We start from the raw sequence: 23,741 nt of genomic DNA on the forward strand, positions 1-23,741 counted from the left end.
TTATAATTTGGCTATTATTGGGGGTATATTGTAAAACTATTTTTTAAATTATATATTAAAAAACAGAGCGAGTAAAAATTGCATGCTAAATTCTGCAAAAAAAGAAAGTGGTGACAAAACTATTTTCAAACATTTGTTGGTTGGGGAGGAGTGTAATGGTGTGGGGGAGGAATTTATCTTAATTTTATTTTTAGTGCAGAATACATATCTTCACTCAGTGGTTGCTAATAGGTGTAGAAAAGAATTAAGAAAGCTAAAATGTTCTGGCTACAATTACGCAAAAAAAAAAATCAAGCTCATGGGGTGCAATTAATTGTTGGTTGTTTTAAATCTGTGATTAACCCAGTGTTCAGTTTATTGCTCAGATAGTTGGATGCTGTTTTGAAGCTGTAAATTAAATAGACATTTGGGAGGATGAACAGAAGCATCGGGGACAACAAAATATTTATTTATTTTGGTGAAATGTAAAATTAGACTCCGGTTTGGGTTTGAGGAAACTTGAGTGGCCTCTGTTATGTATTGTCTTCTGGGTGATATAACTATATCACTGTACTCGAAAATAAGGCACCACTACAACTATTAACTAGTTAAAGCCACTGCAACAAAAAAACAAATTGAACGGTTTCTATTGACTTCCATTTTAGGAAAGTCTAGATGAAAAATGTGTAGCCCAGTATTACAAAGGGTTTGAAACAGTGGAGTAGATCCAGGAATAGCGTGTATGTCTATATACCTAGACATAATACAAAACGATTGCATAATGTCTTGTGCAAAGATCACAACCAACTTTCAAAGTAAAAAGGTCAAAATCCTTCAACAGTGGCCAAACATACATTTGTGCGATACAGTATTTTTTGCTTGCTAGCTTCTAGGGTTCTTTTCTCATAAAGGGAGTTCAAATATTGACTTCAGGTGTAGTAGCATAGCACTGCTAATAAATCAGTGAAGACTGAAACTCAGGAAGCAATAACAGAAAAGCAAAGTTTGACTTCACTGTAAAAACACACACGTACATCAATGCTAGCTGAGCTCCATGTATCTCTTGGGCACAATACAGCTAAAGTTCTATTAAGCTGATAGGAAAACACTGGACAGGGGGGAACTAGTTCCTTGTGTTTGCTACCCCAAGATGCAGTGATGGCAACTAATGTGGATGGACAAATTCATGGAGGGTCAGACATTCAGTAGCTGCCAGCCATGATGGCTATGTCCTACCTCCACTGTCAGAGGTAACATATGCCTGTGAATACCAGTTACTGGGAATCACAGGTGGGGGTGCTGTTGTACTCAATTCGCGCTTAAGGGCTTCCCATAGGTATCTGGTTGGCCATTGTAAAAATAAGATGCTGGAGATTAGATGGGCCTCTGACATCATCTGGCAGAGCTCTTCAGTTCATTTGCTTTTGGGTACTATGGCTTTCAACTGGAGAGCAAGCACATCAAGATCCCTTTGATATCAGTAGAATGCCTAAGTTTTATAAGCTCTGCCTGAAGTTTTCAGTAAGAATCAGATTTATTGTGTTGTGCAAAAAATACAGGTAACGCATTCTAGAAAATGGTCTCTCTCTCTTCATGCATCTTAACAGTTTTGAAAAGAACGATTGGCTTACCTGAAGTGTAGATTTAGGAGTGGGATGCTGGGGACAGCAGACTGCGTGAGTCCGCTCACATGACCGCAGGCAGGAGCAAAGACTTGTGGAAGGCAGGCACTTGCTCAGTTTTTTTGGACTCGCCAAACAGCATAATAATAATAATAATAATAATAATAATAATAATAGTAGTAGTAGTAATAGTAATAATAATAATAATAATATATCATTTACACCCCGCCCATCTGGGCAGCTCCCAACCAAATCTTAAAAACACAAAACAGCATTAAACATTAAAAACTTCCCTAAACCATACACCAAAGCACCTGAAAATGGAATATTAGCCTGCCTCCCTCCCAGCTCATAAACCAATTAAAAAACAGGAGACAGAACCCCCTCTAAAAAATAGAAATCAGTGTGACTGCAGACCATCTTAGGGAAGGCCTAATCCTTAGGGAAGGATTGGGACATACCACAGAACTTCCCAACAACTGGCTGGGTCCACACTGCTTGGTGCACTGATTACAAGACCTGAAGTAATACCGTGTGGCTAAAAGCTGCTTCAGCTGAAAACATTTGATCTAACTAATAATGTCTTGTGAAAGTGGAGGGAGACAACCAAGTGGCTGCCCTACAAATCTCCACTAATGGAGCACTGGCCATAAAGGCAGCTGAAGTTGAAGCTGACCTAGTCGAATGTGCAAAGGTAGGAGCTGGGCGGGGCAATTTCATGGTGTTAGAAGCTGATCATAAGATCATGCTGGTCCCAAACCAAACTGAGGTAAGGCATGCCATAATTTAAACAGAATTTATTGTTTAACATAATTGAAAATATAACATATACACATATAAATGGGTTACACCCTTTGAACATTACTGTTTAAATTCATCCCTGAGAGTGATAGTGCATTTCAGCTGAACCTGTCCTTTAGATGATAATCAAAGTGCAAATTCATGTACTTGCTGGTAAGAATTGATTTTTTTAAAGAAACTGACTGATTTGATATGTAAATATAATGTGTTGGCTGTGAAGAAAAAAATATATCATCTCTGTTGGAGCATAAGAGAAAGATGCATATAGGCAGTTTTGCCATGGGCATCTAAAAGCTTGCCCTCTAATTACAAAAAAGGGGAGAGCGTCATTTGAAAATATTACCGACATCTTTTTAGGATGCCATAAATTTTAGTAATAGCAGAACTTAATACTTATCAGCAATTTAGTTTTGCAGAGAACTGATTAAAAAATGGACAAAAATGTATATGCATTCATTTAGTTGATGGTCTTCCGTACTAGAAACATGCATGGTTAGCTAAAGCTCCTGTCGCATATAGACCAGGAAGTAGTGCTGGAACGGTCTCTCAGTTTGGTATTCTGTTTCTCATTTTTCAAATCTTAGATTCAGTTCTCCACATTTCTGCAACAGTCTGCATAAAAAAAAGCCCTCATGCAAATCCTTTTGCATTTTAGTGTTTTTTATGCATACTTTTGCCTAAATTATATACCGGTACATGCATTTTTTGTAAGCACTGCTTGGAAAACTGCATTGCAGATTCAGATATTATGTGAATTTCAAACGATTGCTGTATTCCAGTTCTTGTTTTGATAAATTTGGCTTTAAATGAGAACTGAATCAAATCTCTACCCTGCCAGCAAGTAAATTCATTGAACTCAGTGGGGTTTATTTCTCAGAATGGTTATGTTTGCACTTTAAGTTCAATGGTGGTGTTCAACAGAATTTTTGCATGTACTAAAAATGCCTTGAGCTTCTTGGAAAAAGCACCATTCCCTCTATTTCTGATGTTCAGGAAATGAGTGCAGCTTCTTATAAAGCAAAGATGGCACTGCCCACACGCAAGCTAGGAATGTAACAGCAGGTATAGGGGTCTGCAGAAGAAGAAAACATATTTAGGAAGAAGTCGGGAGGGATTCAAAGGATGCTCAAATGTTCAGTGGCCACAGCATGCTGACTGGCTGTTGAGAGTTCAAAAAATAAATAAAAATGGTGTGGATGAGGAACGTGACAGCTGGAATCCTGAACAGGGAGCACACCACGTTGCAAATTTTGCTGCAGATCTGTTTCAGAATACAGAAGTGGGAGAACCTAAAGTTGAGCATAATCCTGAAAAATAACTGGGGAGGATCCTCAGAAATGTTGCATTTTGTGAAATTAACCCAATTCGTAGTAGTTTTTACACTTTTTATAAATAAACAGTAAAATCTCATTCAATACAAAATATATAATTTCATACCATTTTTGTTTCCATTAACATAACTTTCAGAAGAAATGCTTTACAAAAATTTTATTCATAGAGTTGGTTTTCTACAAAATGCCCTGAGATTTTTGCATCCTTTCAATGTCTGGTTTTTTGTTTTTTGAAATTTCATTACAATGTCCCTATTTTCTTAAAAGCAAGCATCAAGATAAAGCCCTTTTTTTAGTGTGGGGGATGGGGAGATCATAATACACTTGTACAAAATCCGTAGACTTGTCTTTTCACTTATCCTCAAGCCAGTGCTTATGAAATCTATTTTTAATATTAGTTTCCCTTGCAAACATACTCTGTAGCTCAATACTCTTTTATGTATAGAAAAATGTCTGATATCCAGACTAGCTCTCCCTTCTTGGAGCTTAATCCCATTACCCCTTTTGTGGGACATCTGTTTTCCACCCCAAGAAAACTACCTTTTCCATATTTTAAACCTGTTCACAGATTCTCTAAATCTTTCCTTACATTTCTTGACGTATATACACTTTACCATATCAGTCGCTCTCTAGATGATTTCTTCTCCTTTAAATTGTGTCATTCAGCTGGCCCCAATACAGCAACTTGACTTTTCTATTGATCTCAGTAGTGCTTATCATGAGTCTCAGCCTCAGTTCAACTCTTGCTTTTCACAGGAGACCCTTGCTTCTGTTTCTGAGCTGCTTCTGCTTTTTTCTTTTCTTCCTCCTCTGCCTTCTTCCTTTCTTCCTTCAGTTCTTTATACCTCCACTTAGGAATCTGCAGATAAGCCCCATCACCGGCACTGCTTTTTCGCCTGACTTTCTCCGGCTGGAAAGTAGGTGGAGGTGCCTTGTTGATTCGGACTTTGGGGATGACGAATCCTGGGCGCACACTGCTCCTTCTCAGCAAGTGTAGTGGCAGCAAGCTTGATTTCCTTGGAACCACAATGCTAACCTGAGGTACATTTAGACTGAAAGGCTGGAGGCTGGCTCGCCTTTCCTTCTTTTTGGAGACTAACATAACTCTGGAGTTCTGAAACAGCTTCTCATAGCTGTTAAAATGGTCTTTGCTATCCATAGATTTGATTTCCTTGGCTCTTTGTTTCCTAAAGATCTCTTGTACAGCAGGCCTGCGTTTCCCTATGCCAGGCGGACTTCCAGGGCACACGGTCCTACAAGCTATGGCAACAAAAGAGCTCCTTAGACTTGTCGTCACCTGAACCATATGATCAAGGACACCATCTTCTTCAGGGCCTTTGAAACCTCTGGAAGCTATTATTGATCTGACGCCTTCCGAGATCTTTTGCAAACAGGTCTTTGGCTCTGCAGCCTTGGCAAGAAGTTCTTTCAACTTTGGCCATTCTAGCTCATAGTGGTCACAAAATTGCTCAGCACATGGCTTGTCCATAAGTCTTTGCATAAGATAGGCAGATTCTATTCTTCCTGTGAAACATGCCCATTCCTGAGATGTGAATCCACGGCCTGGGTCTGTGGCATAAATGTTTGCCCCTCAAAGGAGAGAGAGAGAGAGAGAGAGAGAGAGTTAGGTTTTTTATTATTGTTGTTGTTTTTTTTAAAAGTGCAGCTGACCACATTATATAGGTAAAACTAAGCATATCCTGAATTTTGTAAGATATTGCGTTAGGAAACTCTGAAACCTTAGCTGCTTGACAACTCTTATTTTGACTGTCAGTTGGTATTTTGATAAAACAACCCAATTTTACTTTGGTTTTTTAGCTACACAAATTATTTAGATATTTACTGCTCAGTACAGAACTGTAGTGAGAGCCAGCAGATATTGTTATGACCCCATAGCTACACCATGTGAAATTAGAGTGATGTTTAACATGTGTCATCATCACAACACAACACAAGTAAGTGCTGCCTGACCTTGCATTTCATTGTCTCATTGAGCTGGAGTTTTAAAAAACACTGTATCAATCTCAAAAGTCTTAATGAAGTGCAGTTTTGTGATAATCTCTGAGGTATTTTAAATACTTATTTAATTCAAATCCCCAGTAAAGAATGTTGTGGAAGATTGTATTGTGAATGAATGGTTTTTCTAGGTTTTGTTCCTAGGAAAACATGATTTTACCATACAAACGCTTCTCACATTAAACTTAAACTTCCATTTATCTTATTTTGTTACAGCCCATGGCAGGGGTGGTAACTTTTTGTAGACTAAGGGCCACATTACTCTACATAAAACTGTTTGTGGCCCCATATTAGTGGGCATGGCTAGATCCAAGCTATTTTCTGTAGATACAGATACAGTCGTACCTTGGTTCTCAAATGGAATCCATTCCAGAAGTCCATTTGATTTTTGAAAACCAAGGCGCAGCTTCCGATTGGCTGCAGCAGCTTCCTGCACTCCATTGGAAGTCACATCAGACGTTTGGCTTCCAAAAAATGTTCGCAAACTAGAACACTCATTTCTGGGTTTGTGGCGTTTGGTAGCCCAAACGTTCGAGTCACAAGGCGTTCAAGAACCAAGGTACAACTGTATCATAATTAAATAAGTGTATCTCCACTCAAGCTTCTCCTTTACTTTTCTTTAGCCTTTTATTTTTCAACATTTGTTTTCAGCATTTGTTTTTAACATTTGTTAAATGATATTGCGGACTACATTTTAATCTGTCCTGTCTCTGAAAAAGGCAAAAGGAACTCTGTAATCCCAGAAGAATGCAAATAGTATCAATGCCTAGTTGAACAGCAAAATTTCACATACAGCTATTTAAAACCTCAAACTTCAAAATGCAGTTACATCCCCAAAACTGCATGCATGCTATTGCAAAATGCATGGATTATTATTATTTCTATATTTGCAAGGAACAAAAGTCTGCTGAGAAGTGTTTCCCTCTGTGATGATCTTATTGCAAAGGAACTGTGATTGACATAACATCAAACCCACCCCAGAGGGCCAGATGAAATTTGGCTGTGGTCACATTTGTCCACACAAATGTGAAAGCAGAGTATCTCTAAATGTAATTTGAAAGCAGAGTATCTCTAAATGTAGCAAATTACAGGTGTAGGGTTTGCAACAGATAGATATACAATTAATGGAAGGACTGCAATTCAGAAAAAGAATGGTATCTAAGGGAGTCTTGCTCATATGGTCCTCTTTCTCCCCCCCCCCCCCCGCCTGCCATGTAAACTGTACACCACAGTCAGCTCCAAAAACGGACTGGAAGGGGGAATGGCCAGAAGACTCGGAATGTTAGGTCTACAATGGACCTTTCATTTTGCAGATGAAAGCAAAATTACACATACTAAACAGCCAACAAAAAAGTACCAGTAAAAAACAAACAAAAGCTATTGAAAGGACAAATGGAAGAGATGTGAATAGTGTTTGCTGACAATTCCAGCACACCAGATGGCACAGCCAGAAACCCAAATCTGTGGATTTAGGCTAATCTCATGAATGGTTAAGAGGTTAATTTGAGATTACATCTGACCAGAATAAGTCAGTGAAAGGTATATCTATCTGAAACCATCCAATGCCAGACAGGAAAAGGAGGAAAGATGATAGGAAGATGTGGTTCGCTGACCCCTCCTTATCTCTACCCTTATACTGGCAAATACTAAGGCACACTACTCTATATTCTGCTAAATAAAAAATGTTGGCTGTGTTCTTGTTTTATATTTATTTAACAACAAAAAATGGCATTATGTATTCCTCCTCATGTAATTTTCTGCTGTTTTATCTCAGGCAAACACAAAGTAGTTGACTGCTTTTCCTGCTCTAGGCATTGAAGTTTTGCTACTCCATGTGTGTACATTCCCAGCTGTTCTTAAGATTGTATTTCAGGATCAAGTGCACCAAAATTAGGCTGTTTACCTGTAATGGTGGCCATCTGTGCAGTCACACTTGAGTGTAAAACGTTTTCAGGAGTTTATAATATGTTAGTCAGGGGGTTAGTATTCCTGTCCCCTCCTTTCAGGGAGAAGGGTTGGCCTGAAACAGGTGAGGCAGTTGCCTCCTGTTCAGTTCCTTCAGCCTTGCCATGATGATTTCAACGAACTGACGGCACCAGCAGTGAAGAAACTACATGAGCTGTGACTGCACAGATGACCAATCAAATAACGCAATTTACTGGTAAGCAACTTGTCTTTCCTGTTTGATCTCTCTCCAATCGCACAGATGGGTGACTGGAGCATACCTTGGAGTGTGTGCTGGTACCATCACTGAAAGAGACTCTGAAGATAATATGAACATTTGTCCCACGGAACACAAAGATTGAATCAAGTAATAAATAATACTAATGGAATGAATAGTAGAAACAATACAGAGCTCAGGTAATGTTTTCTGTGTTATTGTTGTCGTAGGACTAAGAAAAGAAATGAACGGAATATGGTATTCTCAGCTCCAGCACCCTCTCTGCCTAAATGGGGAAATTCTACCAGTAAAGCTGTAGATAGAAAATACTGAAGATTATCTGCACAGTAACCACAAATAAGTCTTCTCTAATAGCTTGTCAATTTTTTGCTGTATGTTCTTTCTCAGGAAATCTATTTGGGATACAAGATTTGCTTTAAACACTACTGAAGTATTGCAGTGACTTCTTTAAAACTAATCCCACATGAACATAAATGAGGTTAGGTACTTTGCTACCTGGGTCCCACATGAATATTCAAGTCCTCCTTCCTAGTGTCATGGCATTCTATCAATCATTCTGAATTACACTGAGTCTGAAAATCAGCTTGTAAGAAACGTGTCCATCTCCACTTACACCTGATTTTCCAGAGAGAAATCTAATATTACAAACGGGTTTTTTTCAGAATAAGTAACCTGAACATCCCAGTCAGTTTGGAATATTAATATTCCATTAAATTAATACCGCTACACATATTGCAATATTATCTGCAAATGAAATATGCTTGAAGTATCTGACCTGAGATTTCCAGCAAAAACATCAGAAAAGCTCCAAGTTTATAGGAACTTTTGGGCCCTTGTTTTTTAAAACGGCAATATTAACGTAGTTGTTTCATAGCTTCATTTTTCGACTCATTTCAGTATGAGTAAATTGGTCATGTAATAGCCTACTCAGAAGTAAATCTTATTGAATGAATGGGGCTGACTCCCAAGTAAAGTGGGGTTAGGCTCTAGTTTTACAAATATTTCAAACAACTATGGGAGTCCACAGCAACCTAACCAGCATAGGAGAAATTTGCAGCTGAGAATATTTGTGCAATTGCCTTTAGATGGGTTGAAATTGTGTATCTTACCATTTTACCATATGTTAAACCATATTTAACAAATGGGAGCCTTCAGGTATTTGAATAGAAGAACATATTTGTATCTCGTGTGAATTCCTGTTCTGTAATATTTGCTAAAAGCAATACGTAATCACTATGGTTTGCCCTGGCTTAGGGATACTCTCTCAAAATAAGGCCGCAATAGCTTAGCTCTGTTTCTCCTGAGCCTTTTGGCAATAAATCCATGTTTCATCCTCTTTAGCACTCTACAAGCTCCATTATTTCTTGCAATTGCTGAGCAGTCCTTAATCCATGAATTATTTCTAAATATAATGTCTGGCCAGTAGCTGCCATCCTGACAGCTTCCCTAAAATGAGCAGAAGTAATAGCCTATCTCCACATCACTTTGCTATTAACCCGTTTCCTGATAACCTGAAATACACAAAAACACTCTGGTCTCCATGAGCTATTGAAATAACCCTGTGAATAAAAATTGTAAATTTTCAAGAGGTGTGTTTTTAGTTTTTTATTGTTATTGCAGATATTTAGTAACACTGTCTTAATTATGTTGTATGCCCCCCCTCAGCATAAGCACGCGAGCCTGCTGCCACTTAAAGTCAACTTCAGAGGCTCTGCTCCATCCTTATGTAACATCAGAAGATGGGCACTCAAATCAGTCTTTTTTAGTGGCAGAACCACAACTGTGAAATGCCTTCTCTGTAGAGACATGCCAGGACTCTTCTCTTTTAAGCTTCAGCAGATTGCTGAAGACTTTTCTTTTTTCTATTTCAGGGTGCTTTTAATATAATTTTAGTATTCCAAATGTTACTCTCTGCTTTTAACTCAGCTGCTTTGTCTGCTTTTCCTATTGTGTTTTATGAAAGTTCTGTACTATGCAAACTTATTTTTGCAAGGGTTAGTACAAGTTCACTGGGTTATGCCTTCCATTTAAACTGAGTATGTAAACCCTGCAGGCACTGAAAGGAAATTTCAGCTGCCCTAGATCATGTTTGGTACTGCTTTTGCAAAATATGGTAGGATATTCATGTTTATAAATAAATTAATGAATTTAGTTTACTTAATGAGATCCATTTGTAGAAAATTCAGTGGTGGAAAACAACAATAAGCAACAATGGTTTTGCATTTCTCTCTCCCTCTCTCTCTCTTTGTCCAATCTGTAATTAGAGTAGGCAGGGCTGCCAACAGAGTAAACATCAAGAACTGCAGTCCTTCATTTAGAAGTAGTCTTTACAGTACTTCAAGGGAATGAGGATAATGAAGCATAGGATTTTTCTATACCTGCCAACATTAAAGCTCTGATGCATTCACTTCGGCCTTGCATTGCAGACTTCATGAGTGCAGTAAATCCAAAGACATTCCTTTTCTCAATATCAAGGCCAGGATAATAGTTTAATAAATACTGTGTAATAGTAATATGTCCTACAAAAAAAAAGAATAAAAAATATCAATACAAAAGTTTATTATTTTCAAACCACTGTGAATTCTACTTGTTTTATTTTAACTCACATATTCTGAAGCTTAAGGACAGATCACACACACTCCTCAGCGTCAAAAAACCACTAAACTATCATCATCATCATCATCATAAAATTTATTATTTATACCTCGCCCATCTGGCTGGGTTTCCCCAGCCACTCTGGGCGGCTCCCAACTGAATATTAAAAACACAATACAGCATTAAACATTAAAAACTTCCCTAAACAGGGCTGCCTTCAGATGTCTTTTAAAAGTAAGATAGTTGCTTATTGCCTTGACATCTGATGGGAGGGTGTTCCACAGGGCAGGCGCCACTACCAAGAACTATAAAATACTATGGCTTAGTTCAATCCTAAAATAAGGAAGTTAACAAAATGGGTTTCACCCTCTCCTTCCCACACAGTCACTGGTGCTCCCTGAATATGTCTCTCTGAATGGTTGGCAAATACACATACTTCTTTTCCTTAGAAATGAAAGCTATGCAAAATTTTGTTTGCAGTATATTAACTGAAAATTAATGGAAAGTTGATTTGGTCTATCCATATTCCCTATCCCTGCTCAGAAGGATAATTTAAGCTAATCATGGCAGAAGGTGGGTTCTAGGATGTAATGTTCATACAATTTAGTGCCAAGTAGATTAAAGCAGTACTTTTGAGTTATGCCTGGAAAGCTATAGGAAGCTAATTGAAACACTGGATAATGAATCCAGTTTCTTCCTAGCCACTCATTGCCATCACATGCAATTTCCAAATAATTACCAGTGGCAAGCCTACATAGAATGCTTGAGAGTTATAAATATGATTACATTAATGGTAATTTGTGAGAGTCTATGGTAAGTGGAAATAATAGTTTAAAGATCTGTTGTTGCCTTGCCAGCCATAGGAGGGTTCAGTTTCCCAACTCTGCTGTAAAACTCTGGTCATTAAGCTTCTCCTATCCTGAACTAGCAACAGGACAGATTATGAACTAAAATGACTGAGTGAGTGAGTGAGTGAGTGAGTGAGTAAATAAATAAATAAATAAATAAATAAATAAATAGACACAGTATATATATTCTTAGAAATGCTTTTAGCAGACCATATCAGGCATAATCTCCAGCAGAAGGTCTGCCTGCTTTGCCAGTATCACTGAAATATGTAGAGTGGTAAAAATCTATCACAGGCTAAAATTATAGACGCTAGGGAGCTAACAGTCTGAAGACCAATTAAACCATCAAGCCCTTGTAATTGGACTGACAGAGCAAGACAAACATCTAGTGCCATTATTGCTCATTCAGAACATTTCCCCCCACTTGTCATTTGTTATATGATGGGTTGATGGTTTGTGTAATAATGTAGTCTGTCAGCCAGCTGCAACAACAACAACTTAATTACTGTAAGCGGTATAAAAAAAGTTCCCTCGTCTTATTTTGCAGTCCAGTTAAATATTCTGCAATACATGTCAGTCAGTTAAATTTATCCAAGAATGTTTATGAAGAAGTTTCATACAAGCAATTAAACAAAATCCATAGCAGAACATCTGGTACAGTTTTAATGATCAGTGGCTTCATGGCACCCAAACAATATTCTAGAAGGAGGAGAGCTGCATGTTTATCTATTTAAGCAGCTTTAATTACTCAGGTATTTTATGGACAGCTGTGCTCTTTGGTTGCCTCTTTCCTAACTGGAGCCCTTTTTCAGAGTCCTTCTACCTAGATAGCAACAGGGTACAATAATGCAAAATTATGAAAGAAGTGAAAATGTCAGGCATTCATTTGCAGTGTCTCTACTTGCCCTGTTCTTAGGGACGTTTCCGATTTGAACTTCTGATATTTTCCCGTCCTTATCATGCGCTCATGTCCTTTTGAATTGATCAGCAATGGGCTCCGCTGGAGATCCTTACTGTTGTCTGATCACCCAACCCCTAACACTCTTAGGCCTACATAACTTCAGAACACTCCTAGACTTTCTAGGTAATTTAAAGTACAAAAATCAAGACATAGGCATGCCCAACTCCACAAAACCCCGTAGAGCAGATTCAAACAACCACTTTGGAAACTGCTTTTCTATCATTACTCATTATATCACTGGTGCTCTCTGAGCACCAATGAGTCACTAGAAATGGAAAAGCAACCAAAATGTTCCTGCAGAAACCAGGCACCTGATCCTTACAAATAATATCCTTTCAAAGGGCTGCATTAAGTGCAAAGTCCCACTGCAATCCATGGGAAATAACTTCATTTCTATAAAATGAATATAGGTTTTCCTTTCAAGGTATCTTTCCCCTCCTATTTATCAGGTAAAGGGCTTCTGATAATAATTGTTCACAACTGCATTAAAACTATTTCATTACTGAGGTGCCCAGTATTGCTGACATTCTGAACGTGCCCCTAACTCCTTAAGCTTCTGTTTAACTGAACTGAGACCTGTGCTAATTTCCTCATGGTAATATAAGAAAAATCATGCCAAATAATTTGAAAAATCATACCTCAGCAGACTCTCAGCCTTACTTTGCCACCTGCAAAATGGGTGGCAGCCCTTACAGAATTGTTAGAAATAGAATCTCTAACTAACAGAAAAGGCCTCACTATTTTTGAGTAAAAAAGTTAGTAGCAGCATTTTCATAGTACATGCTTCAACATTAGAATTTGGGGGTTTACATCACCGTGCCCTCCAGATGTTTTTGGGCTCCCGGCTCCCACCAGTCCCAGCCAACATGGCCATTGGCCAGGGATTATTGAAGCTGTAGTCCAACATCTGAAGGCCACCATTTTGGCCACCGCAGTGCAATTCATACAGGTGCACTAAGGACATAAGGCTCAGGCTGTGTACACACCAATCCCTTTGTAGTACCAAAGCATACTTTTTGTCACTCTGGAATTGTTCATGGTCGTCCTCAGCATGCTGCTTTCAATCTTGATTGACTCTAAATCCTGCCATCCAGAAGGGTGGGTGGGTGTGGTTATCGGATAACCATTTGAAAAACCTCCATTGATTAGGTTATCAATGCCTTTTCCTCCCTGCATATGCCCTGGGTGAATGAAGAAGGGAAGGTGTGGATACACTCCCCCATTGCTGGAACCACCTTCATCTGTTTTCAAATGGACACACTGTGGGGAAATGCAGAATCAATCTGCACTGAACTTTTATTTTGGAATGAACCAACCAGTTTTTCAAAATGCACTTTTCAGGAGCAAAAATATGCACTAGATCTAGATTGTGTGTGGACTACAAAGAAAAAGGAAGTACTCAGACTCTCACTGATTCTAAAATAAAATGTCATTCATATGCAGTCTCAGTCCTCCAGCTCAATATTTCACTTTGGATAGTATTGAGCTAAACAGCTGTGCTAGAAATAGGATTAGAGCTAGTGCAATGGGATTTCCCTCCTTTTCTGCACCCCTCATGCCATACCCAAAGCTGTTCCAGAGGGTTGGGGAAACACCCAGAACAAATTTGGGGGCCCAGAGGAAGAGGGTTTTTTTCTGTTGCACAAGGATAAATCCTTGCACTGACAAAACAACCTGCTTAACACTACTTTGAATACAGCCCTGGTAACCTTTTTTAAAAAAAAGATTTGTTCTTTAGTCTGAATTCAGGCACAAATGGTTGCACTATTCAGACTTGCAGTTTCAGGTGCAGTTGCTAATTCAAGTTAATGGCAATCAGTTAACTCCATTTAAAAGCTCTTATAGAAAACAATCTTTATATATGCTCACATTTGAAGCAGCAGGAGAAATGCAAGATGCTAGTAAGAATTTCTACTTTTATGAACTCTTTTAACATAAGTTATCTGGGCTAGGGGAAAAGATTGCCAATACAATGCACAATTAATTCAGAATGTTAATACTCCATGAAAAAGCTTAAACTTACAACTGCTCTTTCAGTTGTGGGAGCAGTTGCAGACTCCTGAAAGCTGCCAACAAATGTAGCTATCTGAAAAAAGGGCAAGAGAGAATTGAGCACAGTAACTATAGGATAGAGGGATGGCTCTCCTATGCAACTGTAGCTTGGTTAACAGAGAAAAAGTAGGAGGCCAGATCTGGACGTGGACTCAGCTGAAGTGTTCCTTTCATCAATATTGGATTCAAATGAGTTCTAGGTTCCTGTTCAGGAGCTTCTTCTTTTTTAACTTATAATTTCAGGTGGCAACAGTAAGCCTGAAATAATGTGTCCTAGGGATGTGTAACTGTGTGCTGTTTTCAAGACAGTTTAACAGTGGTATTAAGACCAGAGATGCAGAATAAAGTCAACAGAAAATAGCAATGTTAGGATTCTGGTAGAGGGCGAAGCAATTGATGTGACATGGAAATGGAATAGAAGAAATGACAGGCCACCCTCAAATTTTAAAGTGGTATGTTGAAAAAGAATCAGCTCTTAAAAATCTATAAATAAATGCAACTTTAATTAAAATGCATAAATTCTTTATAAGGCTGTTTCAAATAAATGTCTATTAATTAATAATAGGACTTTGGCAATTGTGAAAACATAGCTCCAATTCTGCCAGTACTAAACTCTACAGTGCAACAAGATCATGCCTGAAAAAAAGGTTTACTGTGAATGCGCCAATCTTTCCCACTTTCCCACATGGGAGAAACGAACCACAATACAAAGCCAAGGGATGTTCTTGGCTTCCTGGTCATTGCTAATTTGAACAAAACAAACTATGATCCCCAGTTAAGCTAGGGATCATAGTTTGTTTCTAGAACCAAACAACAAAGATGGTGAGAACTCTCAACTGTGGCTTACTGCAGGGATGGGAAAGCTTTTTTCAGCTAAGGGCAATCTTGAGGCCACATTTCTAAAGTGGGCATGGCTTCTCAAGAACCCAGTCCCAGTCCCTTCTTTTGCAGACTTCCCTTCCCTTACCAAGAAACATCTGTAACACACACACATCTCCACTTCTCTCTCTCTCCACTCTTTGCCTGTCTCTCCATTTCTTGTCTTTTACATACACTCTCACTGCCTTTTCTCTCCGGAGTCCCTTTCCAGATCCTCTCACCACTGATTAGCCACAACAATCACTTCACCCCAAATATTAAGCAGACAGAAATCATCCTTTTTGCTTTTGTTCTTCTGCAAACCAGAGACAGCCACGCCTGGCAAGAAGCAGCACCAATCTTCCCCAGCAGCAACCCTGAAAAGGCAGGAAGTCCTAAAAAAAAAAACACCTTCCTCCAAGGTGGCACCAACATGTCATAGCAAGTCCATGAACAGTCTCCCTCTCACCAGTCATGCTTGGAGCACGTTCAGGGACAATGGCTGTGAAGGACTGTGTGTAATATGTAGCCATTTCTGGATCCATACAGGAGTTAGGGCTGTTACCACAGGGTGGGATGGAACTCTGTCTGGTTGAGGGGATTTGATTTGTTTAGTTTTGCCCCAAATTTACTGGTGGTTAATTGAATTGGGGGCTGGCTAGCCACTTAGGAAGGATTACCACACTACCACAGTCTTTGCTCTCCGTGCTTTGGTGGGTGTCCCCCCCCCCCCCCAGGAACAAGCCTAGTAAATTGGGTTGGGGGCTGACAGGTGACTCTGGAAGGCTTGGTGGACTGGATCATGCACGCAGACCTAGCCCCAGCTTACGCAGTGATATGTGATCAAGGCCAATGTCATTCAGCTTTAGAAAAGAGGAAAATAACTCCATACAATTATAGGAAACTTCTTATATATCCTGTGGTCTACTTAGCCTCATTTTCTTTAGGGAGCAGTATCAGATACTGGCAGACAGTATCAAGCCAATGTCAACACTCTGGATTAATACTGAGCTCATTATAATTAAATATAAAGGTCAGAAAAGAGCAGCCTTAAATCTAATCCGTTAACAGGACAGATATATATCCTGGGTGGACAAAACCCAAAGCAGGTTATACAATATCTGAGACCGCCTAACTCTTGTTAAAAAGCTGTATCAGGCATTGGTTTTCTATAAAGGCAGCTGTGAAAACACACAAATACTTTTGTAGAAAAAATTATAGCCACACAGTGCATTTAAAATGAAACAAAACAATTATCAGATAAGGTAAGAGTTTTTCATTTCATTTTTTAAAATGAATATAGCTTAGTTAAAACACACATGTTCTGGTAATGGGATTCCAGAAGATAATTATGAATCATTATTCTGTATCAGCTCTAATATTTTTTTACAACAGCATTCAGTGATTCTCAAGAAGGAAGTAACTGTCATGCTTGCATTTCACCAAATATTTATTAAATTCAACATGACACATTTTTCATTACACTGTCTATAGGTTGTCAATAATTAGAATCTGTTGTCATTAATTTAATAATTTTAGCACAAACTATATTTAGTTTATAATTCTAAACAACTCTTAAATAATATAACTAAAATGAATTTTCCCAGAATTTATCATTTCAAAGCTTCATACTTCATTCTTTTGCCAATTCTGTATTGCACAGTATGATGAACTGAACATGATTACATTCCTGGTTCTTAATGCAAAATAATATTTTAAAGCATCTGTGCTCAACCTGATATTTGTTGCACTCTTTCACTGAATTGAATAGGAAAGCTTTTGTATGCAGGACATAACATGATCTTGGGGGGCTGGAGAGAGAGAGGATTCAGAGCAGGGAAGCTGTGCTAGGCACCTTTTTGTGCTCATCAAACGTTTTCACTGATAGGCTTATCTGCAGCCCAAGTGTTGCTATGCTCTCATTACTTCTTTTTCTAAGGCTGCAGCAGCACAGTTGCCTTAGACTCTTCTGTATATTTGTCTGAAGGCCAATTTTAAATTCTTTTTTTGTCAGCACAGCAATGGAAAAAGTATGTTCAGGGTTCAGAGAACTGCTTGGGGTTAGAAAAGAAAAATAGAAAACCAAGAAAAGAGAAATAGAAAACAAAGTTGAATACCCTTCTTTAATGGAATAACTTCCTTAACAAGAGTATTAGGAGGATGGATACAATGCAACACTTTGTTGTAGCTCCCATTTGTAATATTATTTGTAATAATATTGGTCAGAAATAAAAGTGGACACTTTTTTCACTAATATGGTAGCTTTAATGGTATACAGTAATAGAAGTAATAGAGAGTACATCATCTTCTCCCCATGAAAAGTATTAATCACTTCCAGAAGATTTAATCTAGTAAGCAGAGCCTGGTGTGCATTAAATTAATAATAGTGTCACTAATTATAGTGCTGAGCTGCATTAAAAGGGACAAGCTTCTCTGAAATGTACGGAAGAGGACAGAGCAGCAATACTTGCTGGGCTAGCCTCAAGACTCACGTTGGGGGGGGACCTGGCATTTGTTTGCTCAATGCAATCACAATAAATAGGCATTTACAATCATGAACTGTTGGACAAAAAAAATGAAATGAGGACCAAACCTCCTTACCTGCCTGGGCCGCTGTAATTAGAGCTGTGTTTCCTTCATTGTCCTGCCAGTTTACATCAATGTGAGGGCATTGTGCTAAGGCCATTACAATATCCACAAACCCTTGGTAACAGGCAACAATAAGGCCAGTCTATAAATAAAAAATAAAGTGGTGGTTAAAGGGAAGCAAGCTCAAGCACTTTGAACTCCAAATCTTATTTCACATTTTATTATTTTACATGAGGGCATTAATGTAAACTAAATACTTAGCAGTGGGAACCAAGTGAACAAATCAGAATGCATTGATTATTATTATTTCTAATTTACTTCTAACATTTAAAATGTAGATTTCCTACTCCATGGAAGCAGCTAACAAATATATAAGTGCATGAGATTAAATTAATAAAATAACTGGAAACTATTCAATAAAACAATGCAACAAAATGTGCAGAAAACAAAGCACCCAATCAAGGACAGGATAAAGCAGTGCTAGGAGGCAGATCTATAAGTGTCTAGCTCATGAAAGTGTAACTGGTCCCGTGTGTCCCCACCCCACCCCACCCCCGCCACAGCCTTTCTACACTTTTTCTGAATAATTCTGTGTTTGGGCTTCCTAAGGAAGAGAGAAAGTCACATAACTAAAGAGCTTCTACATTTAGATATTCACAAAGTCAGGGCTGCAATAGAAATGTGGGGATGAAAGACTGCAATTCCGCCAAAGCTGGTTGAACTATGTGTTTGATTCTGGGGGTAGTTTGCAGCATTTCCTCATGACTAGACAATTTTTGCTAATTACTTGAGAGCTAGTGATTATTATGACAATGATTATATAGTACTAGTACTACATGTCCTATATTTTGATAATAGTACTCAGAAGAGCCCTATAAAAATAGGTGTAGCCTCGGAGAGCTGAGGCTAAAATACAGAGGCTACTTGTGAACTCATAAAGGTAAAGGGACCCCTGACCATTAGGTCCAGTCACAGATGACTCTGGGGTTGTGGCACTCATCTTGCTTTACTGGCCAAGGGAGCTAGCGTACAACTTCCGGGTCATGTGGCCAGCATGACTAAGCCACTTCTGGAAACGCAGTGCACGGAAACGCTGTTTACCTTCCCACCAGAGCGGTACCTATTTATCTACTTGTACTGGTGTGCTTTCAGACTGCTAGGTTGGCAGGAGCAGGGACTGAGCAACAGGAGCTCACCCTGTCGCGGGGATTCGAAACGCCGACCTTCTGATCAGCAAGCCCAAGAGGCTCAGTGGTTTAACCCACAGTGCCACCCGCGTCCCACTGTGAACTCATAGCCCTAAGCAAATTGCTAAATGAGATGAAGGGCACAATCATGGGGAAATTCTCTTGCGCAAACACTTCTAAAATAAATGGGAGCTGCACAAAATACCATTCCCCATAGATTATGCCTGAAATGTGGAGCAGTAATATCTTGCTGTTACTTCCTAAATAATTATCTTCCTTCCCTCAGATGCATTTAGAAGAAGGTATTGGATAATCCACTGCTCTGTTCCACTTATCTCATGTAAGCAAAGGCAGGAAACAGAAATAGGTCCCAGAAGGGAAGAGCTGTAGTATAATGGAAGTTCTGTAACATTTTAGTTTCATCCCTGAAACGGTTCTACCCAACTACTTCTACTTGCACTTAGCACTAAGAATATATTTGCTGATTACTGTAACGCTCGGGAATGCAACTATATACATTTAATTGATAGGGGACATTTAATCCACTGTGCACATTAGGTACTATTTATGACAGTAATTTATGGTAGCTTAGCTAAGCACTATGGTTTCTCTTTGCTGAGAAATTAATATGCACGTAAGAATAGCCCTGCTGGATTAGGTCAGTGGGCAATATAGTCCCACATCCTAGTCTCACAGTGGGCAACCTGAAAGCAGGACCTGAGCATAAGAGCACTCTCCCCTCTTGTGCTTTCCAGCTACAAGTATTTCCAAGTATATTGCCTATGGCTGTCATGCAAAGTATCGCCATCGTGGACTATTTGCCTGTGAATGTGTAACTGTCATGCAGTGCACACCCAATGCTCTCCCTACATATGCTATGTGTGCATGATTCTCAATGCAGAGATAGAATCCATGTTTGGAAGCCTGCTTCTGGATACAGAATCCTCACTTCCAAATTTACATTTTTAAAAAGATATTTCAAAGAAGCAGAGCAGATTTGAAGGAAGTGCAGGGGCACATGGGAGGAAAGCCCCATTGCACTAGCAGAAGCCTTTGTGTTGGTTTCTGCTAGCACAATAGGTTAACTGAATCCAGGTCACATTTGAGCTGTATTGGAACAATAAATTAACATGGGGTACATCCTTAGTTTAATTTACTAAATAAACATGGTATATTAGATCATTCCCTAGGACATCACAAAATTTTCCACTGCAAACAAAACAAAACAAAATCTGATACAAATTTCCATAGGCAAATCAGTCTAATATGCAGTTTCCCCCTGAGAAAATGTTCCAGTTAATTTTTTTCTAGAAAATCCACATCACTAAAGAGCAGCCAGGTCACTAAATATTATATCACACAATTTAGCTTTTTTAAGGCTTTGTATTTGCTTCTAAAATCCATTAAAGTGGGGTACTGTTTAGAGGGTTTGATTGGGAGGAGGGCATTGTTGCTGTTATTTAAATTATTATTTGTATCTTTATTTTAGATCTTATCATGAATGTGGAAATCATTTTGATGTTTTATTTATTTTTATGATGATTTTTGTTATGTTTGTAATTATGTAATTTTGTTCATGTTGTAAACCGCCTTGAGCATGGTTTTAACTATGGAAAGGGCAGCATACAAATAAAATGATAAATATTGCAAAAAAAAAAAAGGCAAATAGCCTACAGCTGCAAGTGACGTTTCCATGACAGCATTTCCTGCTGGCCTTGAATCTACTAAGATTGGTTAAAGGAGTATAAGCCACCTAGTTGCACCTGGCCAAAAAACATTCCGCTTCACCTTCAGCAGACGCTTTCTGTTAAGATAGGCATTTTTAACATACCTGTGAGAAGCAAAAGTGAACATGTCCTTGCACATAAATTTTGTTGTATGTGATGTCACTTTCCCTAAGAAACGCAATTTATTTTTGTAGCCCAAGAGTTTCTGCCAATCTGTATATTCTCATACAAATTTTGGAAGGAATTCTTTAAACTTATGCTAATGCGAAACCTAATCACTATATCAGCCATCTTAGCAGATAATGCCATTTCCTGTCATCTGCATGTAGAAGCAACCACTACTCTATTCCTCCAAAATCTATTTTTAGCAAAGATTTAGATTACAGAGGATTAAGTATGAGATTTTCACAGACAGAACACAGTCCAAAATCGAGCTTTAGTTACACCTGTGCAGACCCACTGATTGAGGGAGGGGAGGTGTTACCAGCACACATGAGGGTAAAATTAAAAAACAAACAAACACAGTAGCCTGGTTTGGATGATTGTTTGAAGTTTCATAAATCTGAATATGATCTTGTTTCATTTTCCTGGTTTGTTAAAATGTTCCTGGTTCCAGTTAAAATGTAATGAGGAACCTGGGCTCGATACAGGCCAGGATCTTCATGCTAAAGCCAGCTCACAACTCAAAGTAGGAATATCGTTTCCTGCACTTCTTTCACTTTGACAGTATAAGCATCTTGACTCAGGCTGCTATATTGTTGTGCATCAACTACTTTAAAAACAACTCCTCTTGAATCACACACATGATCTGAAAGATTTATACGATCTCAGGAAAACCAGAGTAGGGAGGGAATGTTCAAACCGAAGCTTCACCAAGAGGACAGCGAGAGGGAGAAAAGGAAGGATGAGTGGGGCGGCCTCGGCGGGATGAAGGAGGCCGTGAAAACCGAAACCTAAAGGAAGCCTGGGCAGAAAAATGGATGCAGGAAAAGTTTGAAGGACCCTTTGGGGTATATTGCAGGCTGCGCCCAGTCAGTGTGCCAGACCAAGAATGCTGCATAAAAGTGATCAATACTACAACAGTCAAGGTTCACCCACCAGATGGATACTGAATTTTCCGCAATGGGGAGCATGTATAAGGAGGTTCAATATTCGTTCAAAGAGGTTTTTAATGTTGGCGGGGCTCAGAGACATGTGTTTGACGTTGCTAAACTTCTAGTGGATGATCTGATTCATGGGGGAAATGGTCTCCCTTTTACATACGGTGTCACTGGGAGTGGGAAAACTCACACCATGACTGGCTCTCCTGGTGGGGGTGGCCTGCTTCCTTGCTGCTTAGACATGATCTTCAACAGCATGGGATCTCTGCAGGCCAAACAATATGTGTACAAGCTGGATGATAAGAATGGGCTTGAGGTGCAGTGTGATGTTGATGCTTTACTTGAACTTCAGAAACTAGAAGCTTTTCAGACTCCAAAAACTCCATCTAGCAACTGGTGGCAAATTGACCCTGAAATAACTGATATGATCAATGTCCAAGACAACTGCAAAGTAGAAGAAGTTGATGAAGATAATGTTTACAGTGTGTTTGTTTCCAACATTGAGATCTATAACAACTACATCTATGACCTTTTGGATGAAGGCCCCTTCAACCCCATCAAACCAAAACTTCCCCAGTCCAAAAATTTCCACAAGGATCAGAAGCACAACATGTACATTGCAGGATGCACGGAGGTGGGAGTCACATCCACGGAGGAAGCCTTTGAAGTCTTCTGGAGAGGCCAAAAGAAGAGGCACATTGCAAACACTGAACTCAATCATGAATCCAGCTGTTCCCATAGTGTGTTCCTGATCAAAATGGACTGCAGGCACCACTTGATGCCAGTTGGGGATAATGTTCTACAGGACAGAGAGCTGATAACCTTGAGCCAGTTATATTTAGTTAACTTAGCAGGGAGTGGGAAAACCAACAGAACCAAAGCGGAAGGGAACAGACTACGGGAAGCACAAAATATTAATCAGTCTCTAATGATGCTCAGGACCTGTATTGAAGCTCTGCGGGAGAATCAAACTTAAGGGCCCAATAAGATGGTCCCTTAAAAGGTAAAGGTAAAGGTACCCCTGCCCATACGGGCCAGTCTTGCCAGACTCTGGGGTTGTGCGCCCATCTCACTCAAGAGGCCAGGGGCCAGCGCTGTCCGAAGACACTTCCGGGTCACGTGGCCAGCGTGACATTGCTGCTCTGGTGAGCCAGAGCTGCACACGGAAACACCGTTTACCTTCCCGCTAGAAAGCGGTCCCTATTTATCTACTTGCACCCGAGGGTGCTTTCGAACTGCTAGGTTGGCAGGCGCTGGGACCGAGCAACGGGAGCGCACCCCGCCGCGGGGATTCGAACCGCCGACCTTTCGATCGGCAAGCCCTAGGCACTGAGGCTTTTACCCACAGCGCCACCCGCGTCCCAAGATGGTCCCTTACAGAGACTCTAAACTAATCCATCTCTTCAAGAACTACTTTGATGGAGAAGGCAAAGTATGCATGACAGTCCTCTTGAATCCTTTTAAAATCAGTTTTCAGAGTTAATTTGAATGCACTCACTTTGTTTCATGTATTATCCAGAAAACACTTTAATGCTTTTATGAAAGTCATCAGTGTTTCTAATATGAACACGAAAAGGAATAATATTTTTTCTAGTATGGGCTGCCTAAATTAAGACTTTATTTCATCCACTTTGTAGCTAATCAGCAAAACTGATCATGCCAGCAAGATTACAGTTCATCAAAAGACATTGATTTATGTTAATTTATAAATAAAATTGAATTCCAGTATTCAAAATCAGGTATTAATGTGTAACATTTTTTAATTTACTTAGGGTGGGGCTTACTTCTAAGAACACATATACAAGCGTCTCCTCACTTACACAGGGGTTACAATCCACTGCCCTAAAATCAATGGAGATATGATTTTGCATGTTTATTTGATTTATATTTAGT

At 39.2% G+C, this 23,741-nt stretch overlaps 1 protein-coding gene across 4 annotated transcripts in view; it reads right to left on the reverse strand.

Annotated features, from left to right (window-relative positions):
- Window positions 1-2,383: 2,383 nt before the first annotated feature.
- ANKRD33B (ankyrin repeat domain 33B) overlaps window positions 2,384-23,741 on the reverse strand; it is a 35,506-nt gene continuing 14,148 nt past the window's right edge. Inside the window, exons 2-4 of one of the 4 annotated variants that reach the window (XM_083749713.1) lie at window positions 17,847-17,976; window positions 10,310-10,450; window positions 2,384-5,302 (exon numbers count right to left, since the gene is read on the reverse strand). In XM_083749713.1, the coding sequence (XP_083605839.1) occupies window positions 4,470-5,302; window positions 10,310-10,450; window positions 17,847-17,976 (1,104 nt within the window). In that variant the 3' untranslated portion in view covers window positions 2,384-4,469. Of the gene's footprint in view, window positions 5,324-10,309; window positions 10,451-17,846; window positions 17,977-23,741 lie in introns of all 4 variants that reach the window. The other 3 variants (XM_083749712.1, XM_083749715.1, XM_083749714.1) reach the window with 3 other exon arrangements.

Source organism: Podarcis gaigeae, assembly GCF_964106915.1.
Source record: "Podarcis gaigeae genome assembly, chromosome: 7".
Lineage (NCBI taxonomy): Eukaryota > Metazoa > Chordata > Lepidosauria > Squamata > Lacertidae > Podarcis > Podarcis gaigeae.